Source organism: Prionailurus bengalensis, chromosome C2 (assembly GCF_016509475.1).
Source record: "Prionailurus bengalensis isolate Pbe53 chromosome C2, Fcat_Pben_1.1_paternal_pri, whole genome shotgun sequence".
Taxonomy (NCBI): Eukaryota; Metazoa; Chordata; class Mammalia; order Carnivora; family Felidae; genus Prionailurus; species Prionailurus bengalensis.
This window is the reverse complement of record NC_057350.1, coordinates 68,642,161-68,663,686: the sequence shown is the minus strand read 5'-3', so window position 1 is coordinate 68,663,686 and position 21,526 is coordinate 68,642,161. Positions and strand designations below refer to the sequence as shown.

The window sequence follows — 21,526 nt, the reverse complement described above, 5'->3', positions numbered from 1 at the left end:
TGGAGTAAGGGGCCCATGAAGGCAAAAGTCCCTGGAGTTATGAAAGTCCTACATGGCTCTGAGTATCAGGATATCAGAATCATTTGAGATGCTTGCTGAAAATGCATATTTCTAGGCACCGCTCTAGAGCTACAGAACCTGACTCCTTTGGGATGGGCCAGAACTTGCTAGCTCAGCAAACACCTCAGGTGATTCAAATACCAAAAATATTTAAGAATCTCTGGCCCTAGGGGAAACCCCCAAGACCTCCCACAGTCTCAAAGTGGGCTTGGTTTAGCAGGGACTTCTTATTGGGGTCAATTTGCCCTTCAGATTTATTGAACTAACCCTGTACTGTGCCCTTACTGTAATTTTCAGCTGAATATTATTAACACTCTGAGGACCCCTTGATGCTCTCGTGTTTAGTTGTAGTCTTGTATCAGCAGTGGCCTGTGTTTATCATCAAGCTCTCCTGTATCTGCCCTTAAGGATAAAGAGGTTTACCACCAAATGTATTTTCCAAATATTTTATTCAAAAAGGAGGTAAATGACATATATTTGTTTAGATTGAGGATAACTATGACATTTACTGACTGGATCATTACACTTTGGTGCAATACACCCTGATACTCAGGTTTGCCCTGAGTTAACCAAACCAGTGGAAAACAAGAGCAAATCAGAGAGCAGGTCTCTCCTTTTTATTTCTTACATTCATTGTCAAGCCTGCATTCAGACACCAGTGGCTGTGAAGCCACTCCTAAGCAATAAGGAGTCTTTGCCAATCCACTTAAAAAACAAATAGCAACAGCAAGAAAAATTTCAAGATGTCCATTAATGAAGCAGTACCTGTGGCCCCCTCAGCCTCCCAAACTTGGAGTGAGGTAGTTCGCAGCAGCCAAGGAAGAGTGCCTTCAACCTCCTAGTGACACCCCCTGGCATCAGTCTAGTCTCTTGGCCTACAGAGTTTCAAAGGAAGAGACTATAGTGGAAATCAAAGGCAGAAGGAAAAAGCCAAGGAAATATGAGGGTCATTCATAGATAACCTGAGCTGTTTCTGAAATGGTAACATTAATCAGAGGCCATATTCTGTAATGGGAAGAGCAAAGGGCTTGATGACACAAGGACCAAGATTGTGTTTCTGTCTCTGAGGACTACTACCTAGGTGACCTCAGGCAAGGAAGCTTCTTCACTCTGAGCATGTTTCCTCAACTTTAAAATGTGGATATGGGAGCGCCTGGGAGGCTCAGTCCATTAAGCATCCAGCTCTTGATTCTGGCTCAGGTCATGATCTCATGGTTTGTGAGGTTGAGCCCGCATGGGTCTCTGCACTGACAGCACACAGCCTGCTTGTGATTCTCTCTCTCCCTCCCTCTCTCTACCCACCCCTCAAACTCACACTCTGTCTCTAAAAATAAAAATAAACATTAAAAAAATAATAAAATGGGGATATATTCTTACCTCACAGAATTGTTTGAAGGAATAAAATAAATACTCTATGTGAAAGCACTTATTATATTACCTGGTACAATCTAGGTGCTCAATGAATAGTGTCTGAATCTAAAATTTACCTGGGGAAAATAAAAAAAAAAAAACACACAACACAACACTTTACTATCTAATAGATACTGAGCTAGCAAATTAGCAATATGACTGCTTGATTCCTTTGGTTTATTTGTGCACAAGTCTTTAAAATCATCAAAATTGAGTGCATAAAGAAAATATGCTATTTAATAACATTAGAACTCACTTAATTTTAACATAGTAGAAGGGTTTCACGCTGACACTGTGGCAGGCTTATCTCACTGTTGTCACTGGGCAGAACTAAGACCAACAGAAGTTAGATGAAGGCAGATTTGGGATCAACATACAAATGGACCAGTCTGAGCCAGGGTTGCTGTGCTGCACAAGTGGGTGGGACACAACCCCCTTGGGCCACAAACTAGACCACAGCCCCTGAACCATGTGGGGCACATCTGCACTGTGATTCCAGAAGCATGACTGGAGCTGTCCCACCTGTCATGGTTCTATTCCCTGTCGTACAATCTTCAATTTAAGGCAAAGTCTAGGATGTTAAAGAGATGGCTCCTACTTTGGGTTGGAGTCTGACTATGCTTTGTCTTTCTTAGTTGGTTTATAAAACGTTTCTAGAGCTTCTGTTTACATCAGGCACAGACCTCAGCCCAGGGATTAAAAAAAAACAAAATGAGTTAGACACCATCCCTGTCCTCAGGGAAATCAGCAATCCTACAGTAATACTGTGCTCCTCAAGGAATATGGCATCCCAATGTGATACCAGCTGTCTCCTTCAGCAGCAGCTGAAATTGCATGGCTGTGCCCTCTGACTTTAAGATGAACATTATTCTGAGGTGCCTGGGTGGGTCAGTTGGTTGGGCGTCCGATTTCGGCTCAGGTCACGATCTCACAGTCTATGAGTTTGAGCCCCACGTCAGACTCTGTGCTGTCAGCTCAGAGCCTGCAGCCTGCTTCAGATTCTGTGTCTTCCTCTCTCTGTCCCTCCCCCACTTACACTCTGTCTCTCTCTCTCTCAGAAATAAACATTAAAAAAAAAATCAGATTATAAGATGAACGTTATTCTCTCCTTCCTGAAAATACAAATATGTTCTTTCCTTCTACAGATTTGATGTCCACAGTTGTGGACAAACAGTTGTAACTAAGTTATCTGATTTAAATTCTCAAATTTATTGCTCTCAAGAGAGGTACATTCCAGTTATGAAGGAGAAGGTGAAGAAAGTCTGATTTCAGTGATAAGTATCCTTTGATCTTAGAAAATGCTGTTAAGAGGGGGGAAAAGATCTAAACTTGTTTTACAACACAGTATGTATAGACGAGCAATGTCTTCTGGGAAGGATACCAAGATGTTAATATGTAAAAGTAATGAGGTACTCTGGGTAAGCCTGGTAGTCATAAAATACCACAAATAAACCTGGATTATGCACACAGTCTGTGACAGTGTCATACAGATCAGTAGGGTTGTCAGGGCTCTTTGGTGGAGGCACAATCAGTGACTGATTTCCACGTGTGTAGGTTCCAGTAAGTACTCGCACATAGTACATATGCTTTTTCCCATTTTTGTCTGGTCTGGAGTATGTATCGCTGGCAGAATAACGGGCATTGACGGCAAAATAGGTTCCCTTTCCATATGCCACAGCTGTGAAGATAAAGAAAGACATTTTTTAAAAGTTCAATTTAGTCTATAATCTGACATATTGACCCGGTACGTCAAATAATGTTATAATAACGTTCAGTTCTTCTCTCCAAAGCTTCTTAAGAATTTTTTTCATATGTTTTAATTTTTTTAATGTTTGTTTATTTCTGAGAGAGACAGACAGAGACAGAGACAGAGCACAAACTGAGGAGGGGCAGAAAGAGAGGGAGACACAGAATCTGAAGCAGGCTGCAGGCTCTGAGTTGTCAGCACAGAGCCCGACGTGGGGCTCAAACTCGTGAAATGCAAGATCATGACCAGAACTGAAGTTGGACGCCCAACCGACTGAACCACCCAGGTGCCCCTCATGTGTTTTTAATTTTTAAAAATCATTTCTCCACCCCCGAGGGCCAGTCAGTCCTTCTGGGAGGACACATAATGACTCTTAACCCTGAAACTCTGGCTGCAGCACAGCCACCAACCCTGCAAACCACACTGTCCCTTGCCCAGGTTGGGTTCTCGCAGCTGACACCCCATTCATAGCAGGCAGATTGCTGCCTTACCGTTTTTCCCAGCGTAACTGCGGTTAAAACCATTTCGGTTGACATGTGGCACTGAGTCAACATCTGTCCCATGGAAGAGCTGCTTCTCATTGTTTTTATGTCCATACTTGGCATCCATGGCTTTTTTCTTTGTTTGGTAGCTATTCCAAAGATCTGGATTCTGGATCCTCTCAATCTACAAATCAATAAAGAAAAATATTCTGTCGGTGCCAAGAGCCTTTGGCAAGATACAGCAAATGAAACATGACCATTAATTTTCATAAATGAAAATTAAAATAAACAACAATTTCAATGCCAGATGGCACCTTTCTGCATTCAGAAATCTTTTTAGATCCAGTGTTTCACAAAAACAGACCTTGGGAAGAATATTAATTTCATTTTTTAACATCTTTTATGTACCACATGAGAGCAAACAGCGTTTAGGATCTTAAGTCCTCGTTGTGTGAAGTTGGCTGACCAAGCCTCCCCAACTCCTGCTTTTCACCTTCAGTTCAAGGGCAGTTCAGTTTCTGTCTATGTCACTTTGTCACTTTGCCTCTCTCCTCCTCAGTCCTTCTGGGACACTGGTTCACCTGGTTAGCCATGTTCTAATTGTGGGAGAAGTGCTAGAGGGTCTGGTCCAGAAGGAAATTAATTAATGAAAATCAATCTCTGGTCCAGTTGGAAGAGTGGGGCATAAATCCTGGTGGGATAGGATCTGCTTGCAGACCACAGTTATGCTTTGACCATCCATCCTCTTTGGGAAGTGGCCTCCAGGGCTGTGGGGGAAATTCCTTGAGTCCTGGATTGCAGGACCCAGGAGGAATCAGACAAATCTAGAATCTGTAAGCAAACTTGCTTGGGTTCTTAAAAAAAAAGAAAAAAAGAAAGAAAGAAAGAAAGAAAGAAAGAAAGAAAGAAAGAAAGAAAGAAAGAAAGAAAGAAAGAAAGAAAGAAAGAAAAGAAAGAAGGAAAGGAAAAGAAGAAAGAAAGAAAGAAAGAAAGAAAGAAAGAAAGAAAGAAAGAAAGAAAGAAAGAAAGAAAAAAGAAAATCTAGGCAAGACAGAGCCAGAATGTGGGGCATTCTATAATACAACTGGCTTAAACTCTTTAAAAAATTCAGCATCTGAAAAATGATTTTTTAAAATGCAGGAGTATATTCTAGATCAGAAGAGACAAAGGAGACAAAATGACCAAATGCAGTGTGTGAACACATATTTGGAGATGGGGGAGTAATAAGAAAGCAATTGGGGAAATTTGAATATGGACTCTATTAGATATTAACTGTATTACTGTTAATTTTCTTATATGGGATAACGCTGTTGTTATTTAGGAGACGGTCTTTATTCATACGAGATATGTGCTAAAATATTTATGAGTGTCATGAAGTCTGCAACTTACTGTCAAATGCTTCAGCAAAACCTGAGAGAGTAAGAGAGAAAAAGCAAATGTGGCAAAATTACTGAATCTTTGTGTAAGTTTATGGATGTTAAAAGTCTTAGTCCCAGGTCCTAATAGTCATGGAGGATGACAGCCACCTATTTTTCCTGTTAGTGTTTTCATACTGTCAGGGATTTCCAAAGAGGTGTCTTAAGTATTACCTAGCTCTACTTTTATCTGTTTCACACACTGGACTTTCACTTTAAGATTTTATTTTAAAAAAGGGTCTACAAAAAAATAGTAAAATCATTTCTCTGGCCGTCCACTAACACATGGCAAACCTCCAGAGCCCACTGTAGACATGGCTCGTCCACCGGACAGTCCTGCTCAATCTGGACTTGGCATCTCCTCAAAATGTGCCAGTCAGCCACTACCAGATGACTGTACTTGATATTTGAGATGAAACATATTTGTTATTGCAGAACCAGACCATCAAAGTGCCGCACAACTGAATCACACTGTCTTGGTACCTCAGAATTGTTTTTGCTCAAATGGTTTACGTTGAGGATTAAAAAATGGAAGCTGTGGTACAAAGTTTGATATTGAATTTATTGTGAAGATGATTTTGAAAATATTCTCCAGGACTTGATTCACAGTATAAATATCTCAGTTAGCCAGTCTCAGTACTGTGAAAAGCTGTGAGTCTCCTGATTACATGATTTTCTTTCTGATTTATGAAAATTATGAATCTCAAGAATGCGTGTTTACTTCTTTGCCTTGTCTACCAGGAAGCTCAAGGAAACAAATCTGTGGTCCTTCTAATAACTACCTAGGAACTCCTGTTATATATTTTTGTAAATGATGATACCTCTGTATTATCTTATTTTTCCTACCCTCCTTTTCTTTTTTGTCCATTTTTCTTTATTTTATCTGAAGATATGATATATATCCTTTTTAAGACGCTTCAAATCGTTTTGAGTTATTATGTGCTTAACTACATAAATAAACAGAGTGGTGGCAGAAATAGAAAATTTGGTAAGAAAGAAAATGCAGGCCTTATTGGCAGACTTGTTTTGATGGATGAAGGGAAGGTACCCAAAGGTCTCTAACTTTACTCAGAAAGTGGTGGAACCAAGGACAGAAGTGGGGAAGGAAAGGGAAACAGTGAGATGATGAGTTAGATTTAGGGAAATTGATTTAGCAGACAGATATTAAAGCAGAGATATTTTTAGGCCATTGAGTATATGTTGTAGGGGCGCCCAGGTGGCTCAGTCAGTTAAGCATCCGACTTTGGCTCAGGCCATGATCTTGCCATTCTGAGTTTGAGCTCCACGTCAGGCTGTGTACTGACAGCTGAAAGCCTGGAGCCTGTTTCAGATTCTGTGTCTCCTTCTCTCTCTGCCCTTCCCCTGCTCATGCTCTGTCTCTGTCTCTCTCTCTCAAAAATAAATAACCATTAAAAAAATAATAAAAAGTAAAAATACATGTTGTAGAGTATGATCAAAGATCCAAGTTGGTGATGTTGATTTGGGAGCTGTCAACATTGAAATAGCAGCTGAAGCCAAGAAGGGTAAAAACATTTCTTGATGAAGTACAGAGACAGAAGAGCAATCTATAAATCCTATGGGCAAAGCTAGGATTAGCAGTTTGGAGAAGAAATAAATAACAGGGATAACGAAAGGAAAACTAGTTAAAGAAGAAAGCATTAATATAATATTGCCATAGAGGTCAAATGGGACCATAATTTCAAAGAGCAACACTGAAGCTTAAAAGTGGAAGATGCCAAAATGAGGGAGACAAACAAGGAAAGGACCATTGGAATTAATCGCAGAAGCGAGTGCTGCTGATCTGTGAATGGTGGAGCAGAAGCACAGAATCCTAATCTGAGGGCCTCTGTGTGTCTTTGTGGTGTTTTCTAGTTATTGAATCCAACCTTGCAGCTCTATCTTTGAATTTTTACTAGCTTGCTTCACAGATTCTTGTGAATTCGTTTCTGCTGGGATATCAGGGTGGGTGGGGGAATGTTGCTGTGGGTCCGTTTTCATTTTCTTGGGCTAGCTTTTGGAACTTTTTCTTTTTCTTGAAGCTGCTGCCCTTGCTGTCAGCAGCCTCTTCAGGTCCGCTGCTGAGTGGCTCCTCCTTTGGAGGAAGAGAGTTTCCTCTTTTTGGGGGGGATGTTCCTGTTTTCTTCCTCTACAGGGTCACTAACTGGTTCCTCTTTGGGAAAAGACTTCTTCCTTTGGGAAGGCTTCTACTGTCAGCTGTCTCTTCAAGATCACTACTAACCAGCTCCTCACTGAGTCAACATGTGTTTTTAGTATTCTAACATCATATCGCAATCTAATATTATATTGTAATAACTGACACGATCTCAATCTTAATGTCTCTGTAATTATAGTGATGGGAGTAGAATCTACAATCAAAAATCGGATTGCCATAAAATATTCTAATTCTGGGAAAACAATGTGGTTGCAAATGTATTTGTAGATTTATCCAGGACCATGATGCCACTCATCTCCACCATTCTTAAGAAACTCCATGTCAGCAGAAGGCTTACCTTCTCTATGTAGAAGTGTGAGCAGGTCTGATTAAACTTGCTTGCCACTGTGGCATATTCTGCATGACCAGGCTGTAGCTCAACCACACAGACATCCTGCTGTTTCATATCACTCCAGTGCTCGGGGATCCCAACTGCAAAGAGGACATTTGAGGACTCCCACACACCGGGGAAGGCCCATCCACACGCTCCTGGTATGCTCTGAAGAACTGAGTATCATCTGTGTTCTTACTTTATTATCTCCTAACTCAACGTGTTCAAGAAGTTCTTATCTTTCTCAGAAAATGTCTCTCAAAGCATGGCCCACAGACAACCTACATCAGAATCAATCGTAATGCTTGTTAAGAGAAAACCCCACAGGGGCGCCTGCATGGCTCAATCTTAGGTTAAGCATCTGACTTGGCTCAGGTCATGATCTCGTGGGTGTGGGTCCGAGCCCCACATCAGGCTCTGTGCTGACAGCTCGGAGCCTGGAGCCTTCTTTAGGTTCTGTGTCTCCTCTCTCTGCCCTCCCCTGCTCATACACTCTCTCTCTGTCTCTCTCTCAAAAATGAATAGATGTTAAAAAGAAAAAGAAAAAGAAAAAACCCACAGATCTACTGAATCAAACTCTCCGAGGGGTGGAACCCATGTACCTGCATCTTAACAAGTTTTGATCATGCTCAGATTTAAGAAGTGCTGGTGTGGTGTAACTCAAGCTGCATATTCTGTTCAGTCTCTAATCTGTCATCATTTAATAATTTAACAATAAATTATTTCCCTACAATGGTCTTGTTAGAAAAGCGTGGAATTTTGCCGGAACGCCTCACTACCACAAGGCCCTCTGCATCTATTCATTATTTTTCTCCACATCCTTAAGAGCTGGGTGGCTGGCAGGTTTTGCTGTCTTCTCTTCTGCTAAACAGAACATCATACTTGATTTGTCATTCCCCTAGGGTGGCTCAGAGTCTGAGGAATTCATTCACACGAATCTCATGAGAGATAAAGATAATGTACCAGAAGCCAATTTACTAGTTTTCGGTGCAGGACCTGTGCGGTTCAAAGACAGGAATGTCTATCTACACAACACAAACAGTCCCTTCTCAGGCAGTCGATCCAGTCAGAGAATTCCAAGGCTGCCTCCTGATGCATGCATTGAGGAAGACTTATGTTCAGGGCAGGAGAGGAAGTGAATTCTGGGAGAAGATCCTACAAGCTCCCAGTGCTCTCCAGGTTGTCAGTCACAAGAGAGTGCCCACTCTGACCAGGCTGTCTTCTCCTTTTGTTCTAGAAAACCTTGAGCCACTTTTCTTTAAAGCCCACGGCTTTCCCTCTTCTGACTGAAGGAGCCATTATCTCTGCAGCAGAACTGGCCCTGGAAAGCTGATACACTGTAGAGATGGGAACAACTGCAAGGCTTGGGTACTGTCACCATTAAGATGGTCAGCCTCAGACTGTTGAGTGCACCCATGCTACGTTTCCCCAGCCATAACGTAAGCGCATTAAGCTCAGACACCAAGTTTTCTATTTTATCCCATAAGACTTGCCTGAATTTGATCTGCTTGCGTACAATTTCGATGTATGTACCAAATAGTGTTAAGCCCAAAGTAGGGGTAAAATAATGGATCACAAGCACACAGGTTTGACTCACCTTCAGATTTCATGAGGCGCCGAACAGGTAAACTGCGTCCTTCTGCATCTGTAGCACTGTACTTGCACAGGTCCACGGTGTAGGTCTGGTGATTAACTTTGACAACAGCTATCCTTTTTTTTGCCTTCCTTGCATTCTCCAATTGCAGATTGATTATTTTCTTAAAACTATGAAAAGTGTCTTTGTCATAATATTGCCATTCTACAAATTCACTGATAAAATCTGCCTGGGATTTCTGTTCTTTGGCCAATCTAATTCTCTTGATCATTTCCTCAATTGCATTTCTAGCCTCTGTCAAATCTTTGCCAATCCCAAAAACTTCAATCAGAGGTCTTTTACTGTCCAAGCAAATGGCAATATTTAAGTTCTCCTGCAGCTCATTCAATTTCTGATATTCTTTTTCATTAAAATCTTTGATACACTCATCTTCATTGGTGTAAGGACACAGTTCCTTTGTAATCAGATCCTGTATCCAGGTGAGAGCGTTTTCCACACATTTTACATTTTCACCACACACCTGAAAACTTGCTGATTCTGTTTTCTTTTTCAAAACCAAAGGATTCTGCTTTTGGGGAGATTGACTCAGGGATCCCATAAATGCTAAAAAAAAGGAAAAGAAAAAGAAAAAGAAAAAAAGAAAAGCAAAGAAAGGAAGCTTAGCTATTTCTCTCTCTCTCTTTGGTTACTGTGCTGTACATTAATCTCCAGGACTTATTTATCTTATAACTGGAAGTTTGTACATTTTGTCCCTCTTCACCCATTTCATCCCTCCTCACCTCCCAATCCCACCCCCTGCTGCCTCTGGCAACCAACAATCTCTTCTCTGTATCTAACAGTTTGTATGTATTTTAATATTCCACATATTAAGTGAGATCATCTTATTTCATTTAGCATAATGCCCTCAAGGTCCATCCATGTTGTCACAAATGGCTGGATTTCCTCCTTTTTTATGGCTGAATAATATTCCATTGTCTGTGTGTGATATATATACATACATATATATATATATGTATATATATATACAAGCTCCCAGTGCCCATGTGATATATATGTATGTATATATATCACATTTTCTTTATCCATTCATTTGTTGGTGGACACTTAGGTTTTTCCATGTCTTGGTTTTGTAAATACTACTGCAATGAATATGGGGGTACAGATAATCTTTTTAAGATAGTTTTTTTATTATTACCTTAAGGTAAATACCCAGAAGTGGAATTGCTGCATCATATGGTAGTTCTATTTCTAATTTTTTGAGGAACCTCCATACTGTTTTCCACAATGGCTGGACAAGTTTGCATTCCCACCAACAGTGCATGAGGGTTTCTTTTCTCCATATCCTCCCCAACACTTGTTATTTCTTGTCTTTTTGATACTAGCCATTCTATCAGGTGAGGTGATTTCTCCTTAGGTTTTGATTTGCATTTCCCTGATGATTAGTGATGTTTATCACCTTTTTATGTGCCTGATGGCCATCTGTATGTCTTCCTTAGAAAAGTGTCTATTCAGATCCTCTGCCCATTTTTAAATCCAATTATTTGTCTTCTCCTATTAAGTTGCAACAGTTCTTTATATATTAACCCCTTTGTATATTAACCCCTATCAGATACGTTATTTACAAATATTTTCTCCCATCCCATAGGTTGTCTTTTCATTTTGTTGATGGTTCCCTTTGCCATGAAAAGCTTTTCAGTTTGAGGTAGTCCCACTTGTTTATTTTCTGCTTTTGCTATTTGTGCTTTGGTGTCAAATCCAAAGAAAATCACTGCCAAGACTGATATCTAGGAGCTTACTCCCTGTTTTCTTCTAGAAGTGTTATGGTTTCAGATCTTTAATGCATCTTGAGTGGATTTTTGTGTATGGTGTAAGACAGTAATCCTGTTTCATTCTTTTGCATGGGGCTGTCCAGTTTTCCTACCACCATTTATTTTAGCATATGTGCTGCTGAAGCAAGCACCCAAACACTATTTATTGAAGAGATATCCTTTCCCATTGGCTCCTTTGTTGTAAATTAATTGACCACACAGATGGTCCCCAACTTACAATGGTTCAACTTACCATTTGTCAACTTCATGATAGTATGCAAATCATATTCATTCAGTAGAAACTATACTTTGAACTTTGATCTTTACCTGAGCTAGTAATATGTGGTGGCATACTTTCTTGTGATGTGGGACACTGGCAGTGAGCCATAGCTTCCAGCCAGCCAGGCATTGTGAGGGTCAAAAACCACTATACTTACAACCATTCTGTACCTGTAAAGTCATTCTGTTTTCACTTCCATTATAGTTCAATAAATTACACGAGATGTTCAACACTTTTCTATAAAATAGGCTTGTGTCAGATGAGTTTATCCAACTCTAGGCTAATGTGTTCTGAGCATGTTTAAGGTGGGATAGGCTAAACTATGATGTTCAGTTGGTTAGGTGTGTTAAATGCATTTATGACTTATGACATTGTCAATTTACAGTGGGTTTATCAGGATGTAACCCCACTGTAGGTCAAAGAAGATATGTATGTGTATGGATTTATTTTTGGGCTCTCTAATCTGTCCCATTAATCTGTCTGTTTTTATGCCAATGCCATACTGTTTTTATTACTATAGCTTCATAACATAGTTTGAAATCAGGAAGTGTGATGCCCCCAGCTTTGTTCTCCTTTCTTTTTCTTTCTTTCTTTCATGTGCATGAGCGAGTGCAAGCAGGGGAGGGGCAGAGAGAGAGGGAGAGAGAGAATCCCAAGAAGGCTCCAAGCTGCCAGCACAGAGCCCAGTGCAGGGGTTGAGCCCATGAACTGTGAGATCATGACCTGAGCCAGATCAAGAGTCAGATGCTCAACTGACTGAGCCGCCCAGGCTCCTCTGTTCTTCTCTCTCAAGATTGCTCTGGTTATTAAGGGCCTTGTGCGTCTGTACAAATTTAAGATTGTTTGTTCTATTTCTGTGAAAAATGCCTTTGGAATTTTGATAGGGATTGCATGGAACCTGTGGATTGCTTTAGGTAGTATGGACATTTTAACAATACTAATTCTTCCAACCCATAAGCATGGTATATTTTTTCCATTTGTCATCTTCAATTTCTTTCATCAATGTCTCATAGTTTTCAGAGTATAGGTCTTTCACCTTCCTGGTTAAATTTATTCCTAGGTGTTTTGTTCTTTTTGATAAAATTGTAGATGAGATTATTTTCTTAATTTCTCTTTCTGATAGTTATGTTTAAGATTAGCTATTTCTCATGTGACATCCATATTAGGAATATGCATTTCATAAAAAAGGTCAACTCACATGTTAATTTAGACGGCAGAGACTGTTGGGGAGAAGTCAGAGATGGTTCTCTTTTTTTCATGCTGGCCCAAAACACGTCCAGTAGGTGAGGCATAAAGATAACAACTTTAACTTTTTTCACAGACCGGACAAATCCTTTTTGGATAAAGTCTTCAATGGCATCAATGATGGCATCAGCAACCATACCTGGGTCTTGTTTGGCATTTCCTAGAAAAGCAAATAATAAAAACAGGGAGGGGAAAGACCCAACTGGGAAGGCTGAGCAGTAAGTTGGGGATTCCAGTCCTCACAGAATGAATGCCCCCCCTGCCCAACTCTTTCATCATCTCAGGCTTTTCTAGCAATGCACGGCCAAACACTTTTGAGGTCCTAGATGCAACAGGGAGCTTCTATTCCAGGATGTCAGGAAGTCACTAGCCCAACAATGAACAAAGGACCGAGAAATATAACTTTTGGTTTCTGATGTTCATATCTACTCTGTTGAGCTGACCCTACCTCACTGTGTTCTTCTGTGTTACAAGGATAATTAACTATTCTCGGCTCATTAGTGTCCTCAAAAGGTCCATAAAAAGCAAAATATTCTAATATATGTGGAAATATCATACTCTTTTTTGCTCATAGTCACCTGACTATATGCATGTATCTTTATTCTTCCAGATGTCTTTCGGGACCTGATTTAAACTAAGCTAATTTTGTAAGGTACCTGGAGCTGTAAACTATCTGTTATAATCTATAATTCTTTGCAACACAAGTTATCTATAAGCCTCTAGGAAATCTTTTCTAGAACACTCAGTGAGATTTTAGCTGACTTGCTAGGTTTGAGGTGCCACCTAAGCAAGTCTTTTTCTTTGTATAGCATGTTCCATATCTTGTTTCTCAGGCCTAATGCCCAGGTAAGATCATGAAAAGTCCCTTGAAAAGTCCCATGAAAAGCCATGGAAGCAGTCGCATACAAATAAATGGCAGCTGGAAAATCACAATGGGGAGCAGTGTAAAAATCCCATGACTAACCTGGTGTGGTAGACTAACAGCCCACTTGGATGTTCCCTGTTGACGGTGTCCACCTCTAATGCAGAAATGAGAGTAGACCACTCTGGCCTGGCTACATAGACACTTGTGGGAATGTAGACAAACCCTGTACAAAACTAAACAAATGGGTTTGTTCAGGCTTTTTTTTTTTTTTATTAGATGCTCAGGAAAAGAGAGCAATTCTCCTTTGCAAAGCTATGGTTATCCCGTGATTTTTGGAAGATTTTATTTTATTTTTTTAAATTTTTTTTTCAACGTTTATTTATTTTTGGGACAGAGAGAGACAGAGCATGAACGGGGGAGGGGCAGAGAGAGAGGGAGACACAGAATCGGAAACAGGCTCCAGACTCTGAGCCATCAGCCCAGAGCCTGACGCGGGGCTCGAACTCACGGACCGCGAGATCGTGACCTGGCTGAAGTCGGAAGCTTAACCGACTGCGCCACCCAGGCGCCCCTGGAAGATTTTAAACAGGAGTGTTCAGACACATTCATTCACTGTCAACAAACATTTACTATCTCCCATCATGGGCTAGCTCTCAGCTAGGCACTTAGAACACGGAGGAAGTGATATATGGGCATAAATAGGTATTCAACAGGTGAAGTAAGAGAAGCTGAGGGAAAGGCTATGCCTGATAGAACTGTAACAGGGGTTTGATATGCTTAGCCTGGTGTGTTCAGGGCAAAAGATCTGTTTTTGAGAAGGATAAATCTAGGGGTGGGTCTCCTCCACAGAAGCCCAGATCTAGATAGGAGGCTATAATAAAAGTTTAGGCAAAATACCAGAGCTGAACAAAAAGAAGAGGCCAGAATGAAGAGTCAGGTACAGGGACTGAGAAGATAGTTGGGAAGTGAAGTCAGCAGGACCTAGTGACCAGCTGGGTTTACCTTTGACCCTGTGTTCCTTCTTTTTTGCCTCCCACCCACCAGTATGTGTGCATCATGAGTCATGCTGTATTGCAGTAGTTTGTTTACATGTCTGTCTCTCACAGTAGGCTAGGTGCTCCTTATGGACTAGACCCTTTTCTGAGACATCTTTCTGTCTCCAGTGCCTAAACACGGTGCCTGGCATATGGCAGGCACTTGGTAAATATTTAATCAAATTAGTTAATAAGCTAATGAACATAGGAGGATAAAGGACTCTACTCCCTATAGATTCAAGGATTACAGGTAGAAAGTGATGCTTTTAACATGATCAGGGATACAAGAGGAAGGGCAGGTTCAGGGCAGAAGATAACAGAAGAAAGTTCATAGTCTACATTGAACTTGAGTTGCTTGCGAGTATCGCTGGACACCCACCCCTTCCCCCAGGCAGGTGTCTGTAAGGAACCAGGGAGAGGGCTTCTTTTACTGCCAGAAGCTGTCTCAATCACAGTCCCAGTTCAACACATAAACACCACTAAAGGTCCTTAGTGCTTTAGTCTAAGGACCAAATCAGGTGGTGATAGAGACTGGTAAAGACGACAAGCAAGGAAAATCTGCTAACCTTGATTTATTTGTGCAGGTCAGCAATGCAACCAGGTCAGTGGAAGAGACAACAGGTTTTCAGTAACCCAGAAAAACTCAAACGTGTATATTTATATAAAATGAAAACTGCCTCATTTCCTTGTTTTTTCTTGGGAAGGTCTGTGCCACCCTTGAGTTGTCTGATTTCTTGGCCCAAATAAAGTTTATGTAGAAATACAGGACCAGAGCTCAGAAGAAAAACCAATGGAGACAGAGACTGGTGAGTCATTAATGTGTGTTCATAAAAGATAGATACACAGATACATAGATAGAGATAGAGAGAGAGACAGGTAGACAGACATGTTGGCTAATCTCCCAAGATTGGATAATACTACATGGGGAATGAAAACATAAAGGGACTATAAATTATACTTTCAGAAATAGGAAAGTAATAAAATAGATGTAGCATTCCATGTGGGAACATTAAGAGGAATGGTAGAGAATTACAGAAATCAAAATAACAGAGGATTAGAAGAAAGCTCAGAAAATGACAAGGGTGGTTAAGTGTACTGAGCTAAGCTTTTGGAGGGCTTAGAATGCCAGTGGGCAACACTCAATTGCTGCACAATGGAATCACCAATCCAGGGCTCTTTGGGACCAGTCAGCTACGTTCCACTTCAAGTCTGAGAATGTTTGCCTCCCAGACCAGCTCTCTTACGGAAAACTAAGCAGAAATTCCTGATCAATGCCCATGACTCAGATTCCTGGGAAAAGAGCTCGAAGAACATCACCTCACTAATGGTAAACCCAAAGCACCATCCTTATATATGAAGACCCACACAACTATTAAATAGTTTGAGGAAAACAAAAGAGGCAAGTAGGCTGAAAAGGGGAAATTTGGAGTTGAATTTATGACCCATAGAACCAAAACCCATTAAGCTCTGGTGACTGAGAGGCTTCTGTGTGAAGATGTCCTAAGGCCAACCCACACAGCCAACTGTCCAAGAGGTGTAAGAAGAAGGCAGGAATATTCATCTGAGAGTCAGCAACTGCAAGGTGCAAGCAGATGCTCTGATGTTCTCATGGAGAAGGGATGGAGCAAGAGGTTACAGACTAAATAATGTAGGGGACAGAAAAGAGAAAGAGACTGAGGAATCAGACGAAATGGGTGGTTTCTTTCTTTTCTCTCCCTTCCTGTCTCTTCCCTACCATAGTAGAGAGCAAATGTCACTCTAACTAATACTCAACACTGTCTTCAGTTTTCTTGATGTTTTCCTCTTACTTAAACCACCCACAGTCTTTGCTTACTCCATCAGGGGGCTGCGTTGGAGTGAAGACCCTTACTCAGTCTCATCATTAACTATATTAACAGCACCAGATCCAAGGAAAGGTGGACGCCTTGATAGCCAGAGGTTACAAACCTGTCCCAATGGCTGGGAGGCAAATGGACGAGTAATTCCGTTTTTCACACTCTTGCAAAACATAGGAGATTGATCTCTTGACATCGTTTCCACCAATAACGTGAACAATATTTTTGCACCTCAATAATCCACCTTCAGTAATTATATAATCACTGTTGCCCTTTTGAACTGGGAAGCATAAAACAGAGAGGTGCAAAATTAGATACTGAACCTACCTTTTTTGTCTCTTTTTTTCATTTCATTTCATTTTATTTTTTTAATTTACATCCAAGTTAGTTAGCATATAGTGCAACAATGATTTCAGGACTAGATTCCTTAATGCCCCTTACCCATTTAGCCCATCCCCCCTCCCACAACCTCTCCAGTAACCCTCTGTTTGTTCTCCATATTTAAGAGTCTCTTATGTTTTGTCCCCCTCCCTGTTTTTATATTGTTTTTGCTTCCTTTCCCTTGTGTTCATCTTTTCTATGTCTTAAAGTCCTTGTGTGAGTGAAGACGTATGATATTTGTCTTTCTCTGACTGACTAATTTTGCTTAGCATAATACCCTCTGGTTCTATCCACGTAGTTGCAAATGGCAAGATTTCATTCTTTTTGATTGCCAAGTAATACTCCATTGTATATATATGTACCACATCTTCTTTATTGAACCTACTCTTTGATTGTTTAGGAAGCAAAATGTTTGGTTTGGCACATAAAGCATTCTATGTGAATAAGAGACTCCTAAAATATGGTCTTTTTTTAAATTTCTTTTTTTTTTCCAACGTTTATTTATTTTTGGGACAGAGAGAGACAGAGCATGAACAGGGGAGGGGCAGAGAGAGAGGGAGACACAGAATCAGAAACAGGCTCCAGGCTCTGAGCCATCAGCCCAGAGCCTGATGCGGGGCTCGAACTCCCGGACCGCGAGATCGTGACCTGGCTGAAGTCGGACACTCAACCGACTGCGCCACCCAGGCGCCCCTAAAATATGGTCTTTGATGAATCTTTTTTCTCTTTTTAACTGTGAGATTGCTTTTCACTTCTAATTGTCTATGCTTAGAAGTCTTTGGTCAAATGTATGATTTTAAGATTAATACGTTTTCTCCCCAATCCCAAGACTTTCCCCAGCCTCTCCAAAGCCTTCCATATTCAGCCTCCCACTTACAATTTTGAAGCAAAAAATAGTATTGTGCCTTACCTTGGCGAGAACATTCCATTTCCACATTTTGTCCAGCACATTCTAAAATTGCTTTGGACACCCCTACAGGAGAAAAAGCAAAGTTACAAACATGAATTTTAAAAAATGAAAGTAATACATCTGAATCAGAATGATTGCCTCATTAACTAAAAGCTTTCCCGATCATCAAAGGAATCCTATCACCTGGTATTTCTGATAAGAAAGAAGAAAAATTTATAAACTGTTACCAATTAGTAGAAACCATGTCAAAATAATTTTAAAGTTATTAATTAACATTAATAAGCCAAAGTTGTAGAAGCCAGTTTGTAGCAATTGTAGAATAGTTGACTATTACCCTACTCAAAATCTGACAAGTCAAGTACCTGCTTTGAGATTAAATGTCTTTGATGTTGAATTTACGATCATATCTGCCTCTTCTTTGGTGATATCTCCAAAGGCCACTTGGAAGATGATGGGACCAATCATCATTTCATGCATTCCTACATCTGGGCTAAACCCAGTCCCATAGAAGACTGAGAAGAAAAATGGAGTCCATCACCAAGTTGGCAACAGCAAGAACAACTTATATCACACACTCCTCACACGTGCTCCTCTCATACTTCTTCCCCTGCTCTGTGACTTCCGGCCCTTAACCAGCCCTGACTCTAAGCCCCAGTGATGGTCCATTTCTGAAAAAGGATTATAACATATAATACATATTGGGGTGCCTGAGTGGTTCAGTCAGTTAAGCATCTGGCTCTTGATTTTGGCTCAGGTCATGATCTCATGGTTGGTGAGTTCAAGGCCCGCATCGCACTCTGCTCTGTGCACAGCCTGCTTGGGATTCTCTCTCTCTCCCTCACTCTCTGCCCCTCTTCTGCTCGCACTGTCTCTGTCAAAACAAAGAAATAAACTTTAAATATATATACGTATAATAAATATATAAAATATATATTTATATATAAATATATATAAATAGTATATATTATATAAATATAATATATATAACATAATACGTATCAAACATGACTTCTGCTGCTGGCCAGGGTGAAATCAGGCCCCCTAGCATCTATTTCACTCATGATTTACAATTGAAAATGCAGGATAAATACAAAAAAGCCACTAACTGAGAACTGAAAAGTAAACAGTAGGCAGACTGGGGGAAGAAGTCAGTACTTGAAGAAGCCACCTGGAAGGGGAGGGGGAGTTTCTCATTTTATTTTGTTTTGAAATATTTCCTCTTTTCTCTCCCAGCACTGGCCCAAGGTGGCCCAGTTGCAGAACTACGCTATGAGAATTTCTGTCTTTGTGGCCAGAGGATTAGGAGAAAGGGTCCCTATGAGCTAAAGAGTATGAGAAGTAATCATCATGGTTGTCCATAATTTTTCTTTTTTAATTCAGGCCCTGACTCAAGGTGGGCCCAGTCACAGAACTCCACCGTGGTACCACAGGGAGTATTCTGTATTTCTGTCCAGAAGAATCCGGAGAAAGGGCCCTTATGGTCTGAAAAGTGTGTATGTATGGGCAATACCTGAGGCGCTCGCTCTCTCTCTCTCTTTCTCTCTCCTTCTCTCTCTCCCTCTCTCTCTCTCTCCACTTTGCCTACAAGGGAAATCTTACCATGAAAAATTATGAGGCAACCCAACAGGCAGCTTACACTCCCAGAGACGCTGTCTTTCTGGCCAGAGGATCTAGAAAATGGGCTCCCTTGAGCCAGAGAGTGCAGGAGTCCCAGACACATGACAGCTGGAGAAGGAAGCCCCTATTTTGTGTGTGAAGTGTGATAAATCCTGAACTCACACAGAGCTGCAAGTGTGGGAGCAGACCCAAGCAGCATAACAAAGGCTTTGAGAACTAAATTAACATTGGAACTGCTACCCACACAGAAGATGAGACAGAACCTTAGAGTGAACTGAATGGACTGTCTGCTAGAACAGACAAAATGATCACCATTTTCCAGAGGATTTTTTTTGTTTTTGTTTTGTTTTGCTTTTTGGGAGACAGAGAGAGACAGAACATGAGCAGAGGAGGGGCAGAGAGAGAGACACGTAGAATCTGAAGCAGGCTACAGGCTCTGAGCTGTCAGCACAGAGCCTGATGCAGGGCTTGAACCCACAAGCTGTTGAGATCATGACCTGAGCCAAAGTAGGATGCTTAACCGACTGAGCTAACCAGGTGCCCCAGAGGATTTTAACAGGACCCAAGTTTCACAGCATAACACTTAAAATGCCCAGTCTACAATCCAAAATTGTTTGTCATCCAAAGAACCAAGCAAATGTGATGAGTTCTCAAGGATAAAGACAATCAATTTCAGATGCTAATCTCAAGATGATCCAGATGTTGGAATTATCAGACCAAGACTTTAAAGCATCTGCTATAACTATGCTCCCTGAGGTCAAAGTAAACATAGTTGAATGCATGGAAATGATTTGGCATGAATGGAAAAAATAGGGGCCCTGCAGAGAAATATAAACTATTTTTAAAAAGAACCAAATGGACATGTTAGAGCTTAAAAATACAGTATCTGAAGTAAAAAAATTCACTGGATGGCTAGTGGACAGAGCAAAGAGTCCATGAACTTGGAAGTGGATCAATAGAAATTATCCAATGTGAAGAACAGAGAGAGAAAAGAGATTTTAAAAAAAGAAAAAAAAAAAGAGATCCTGGGGCGCTGTGGAATGCTATCAAAACACTTCACATTCTTGTTATCGGGGCACTGGAGAGAGATCAGTGTGGTAAAATAATTGAAGAAGAGACTGAAAAATTCCCAAATTTGATGGGAAACATACACATTCAGAATCAAGAAGCCTCAGCAAACTCCAAACAGGATAAACTCGAATATAGCAACAGCAAATTTGACAGAGGAGAAGCATTTGGTTGGTACTGTCTCTTTAAATCTATCTGTTTGAGAAAACATGCCACATCATCCTTAGAAAATAGTAGCCTTATTACTACTTAAAAATTCATTGTACAGATTATATAATTTAGCCTACCTACTCTTTCACTTTAGGTCACATAAACACAGCCAGTGTGTTACATGCTCAGGTGTATGGGATATAATTTAATATCTTCTTTATCAGTAATTGATTCTTTCATAAAAAACATCACTGCCATCTTTCATTGAATAGTTACTTAGCAACTAGAAATAATTTCTCATTTAAAAGCTTTACTGAACCTTGTTTATCTTCAGCCTTGGGAATTTTGTCACTGACGAAATTTCCATTAGTCCTTCTGGCGAATTCATCTGAAAATGCCTGGAAATACAAAGACAGTTTTGACCACTACAATCCTCAGTAGATGAATAAATGTGATTCATCAGGGCTTTTGATCTTGCATGCACACATACTCAGGAGAGAACAACTCTCAAAGTGTTATTTTCATAATAGATTTTTAAAACTATGAAAATAATACATATAACTCTGTTTCTACAAATGCATTCTAGGAAAACTATTAAATATGTAAACAAAGATATAAATATAAGCATATTCATTACATGCTATTTATAACAGAGAAAATATAAAACAGTTTACAATCCAACAGGGAAATGGTTAAATAAATTTTAGTATATCCATGTGTTGGAATATTTAGTAGCCATTTCAAATCTCATTTTCAGGGGCGTCTAGGTGGCTCAGTCGGTTAAGCGTCCGACTATTGATTTCAGCTCAGGTCATGATCTCACAGTTCAGTTCATGAGTTTGAGCCCTACATTGGGCTCTGTGCTGACAGTACAGGGCCTGCTTGAGATTGTCTTTCTCCCTCTCTCCCTCTGCCCCTCCCCTACTTGCACTCACTCACTCTCTCTCTCTCTAATTAAAAAAAAAAAGGGGCGCCTGGGTGGCGCAGTCGGTTAAGCGTCCGACTTCAGCCAGGTCACGATCTCGCGGTCCGTGAGTTCGAGCCCCGCGTCAGGCTCTGGGCTGATGGCTCGGAGCCTGGAG

The 21,526-nt window shown here is 40.6% G+C and overlaps 1 protein-coding gene across 1 annotated transcript in view; it reads right to left on the bottom strand.

Moving 5' to 3' along the window:
- Positions 1 to 490: 490 nt before the first annotated feature.
- The window catches only part of PARP14 (poly(ADP-ribose) polymerase family member 14), a 46,342-nt gene continuing 25,306 nt past the window's right edge, over positions 491 to 21,526 (bottom strand). The window contains 9 exon segments of the mRNA XM_043594324.1: positions 491 to 3,148; positions 3,709 to 3,883; positions 7,625 to 7,758; positions 9,255 to 9,854; positions 12,538 to 12,744; positions 16,431 to 16,598; positions 17,610 to 17,672; positions 17,972 to 18,121; positions 20,764 to 20,842. Coding sequence (XP_043450259.1) covers positions 2,859 to 3,148; positions 3,709 to 3,883; positions 7,625 to 7,758; positions 9,255 to 9,854; positions 12,538 to 12,744; positions 16,431 to 16,598; positions 17,610 to 17,672; positions 17,972 to 18,121; positions 20,764 to 20,842 — 1,866 coding nt within the window. The 3' untranslated portion in view covers positions 491 to 2,858.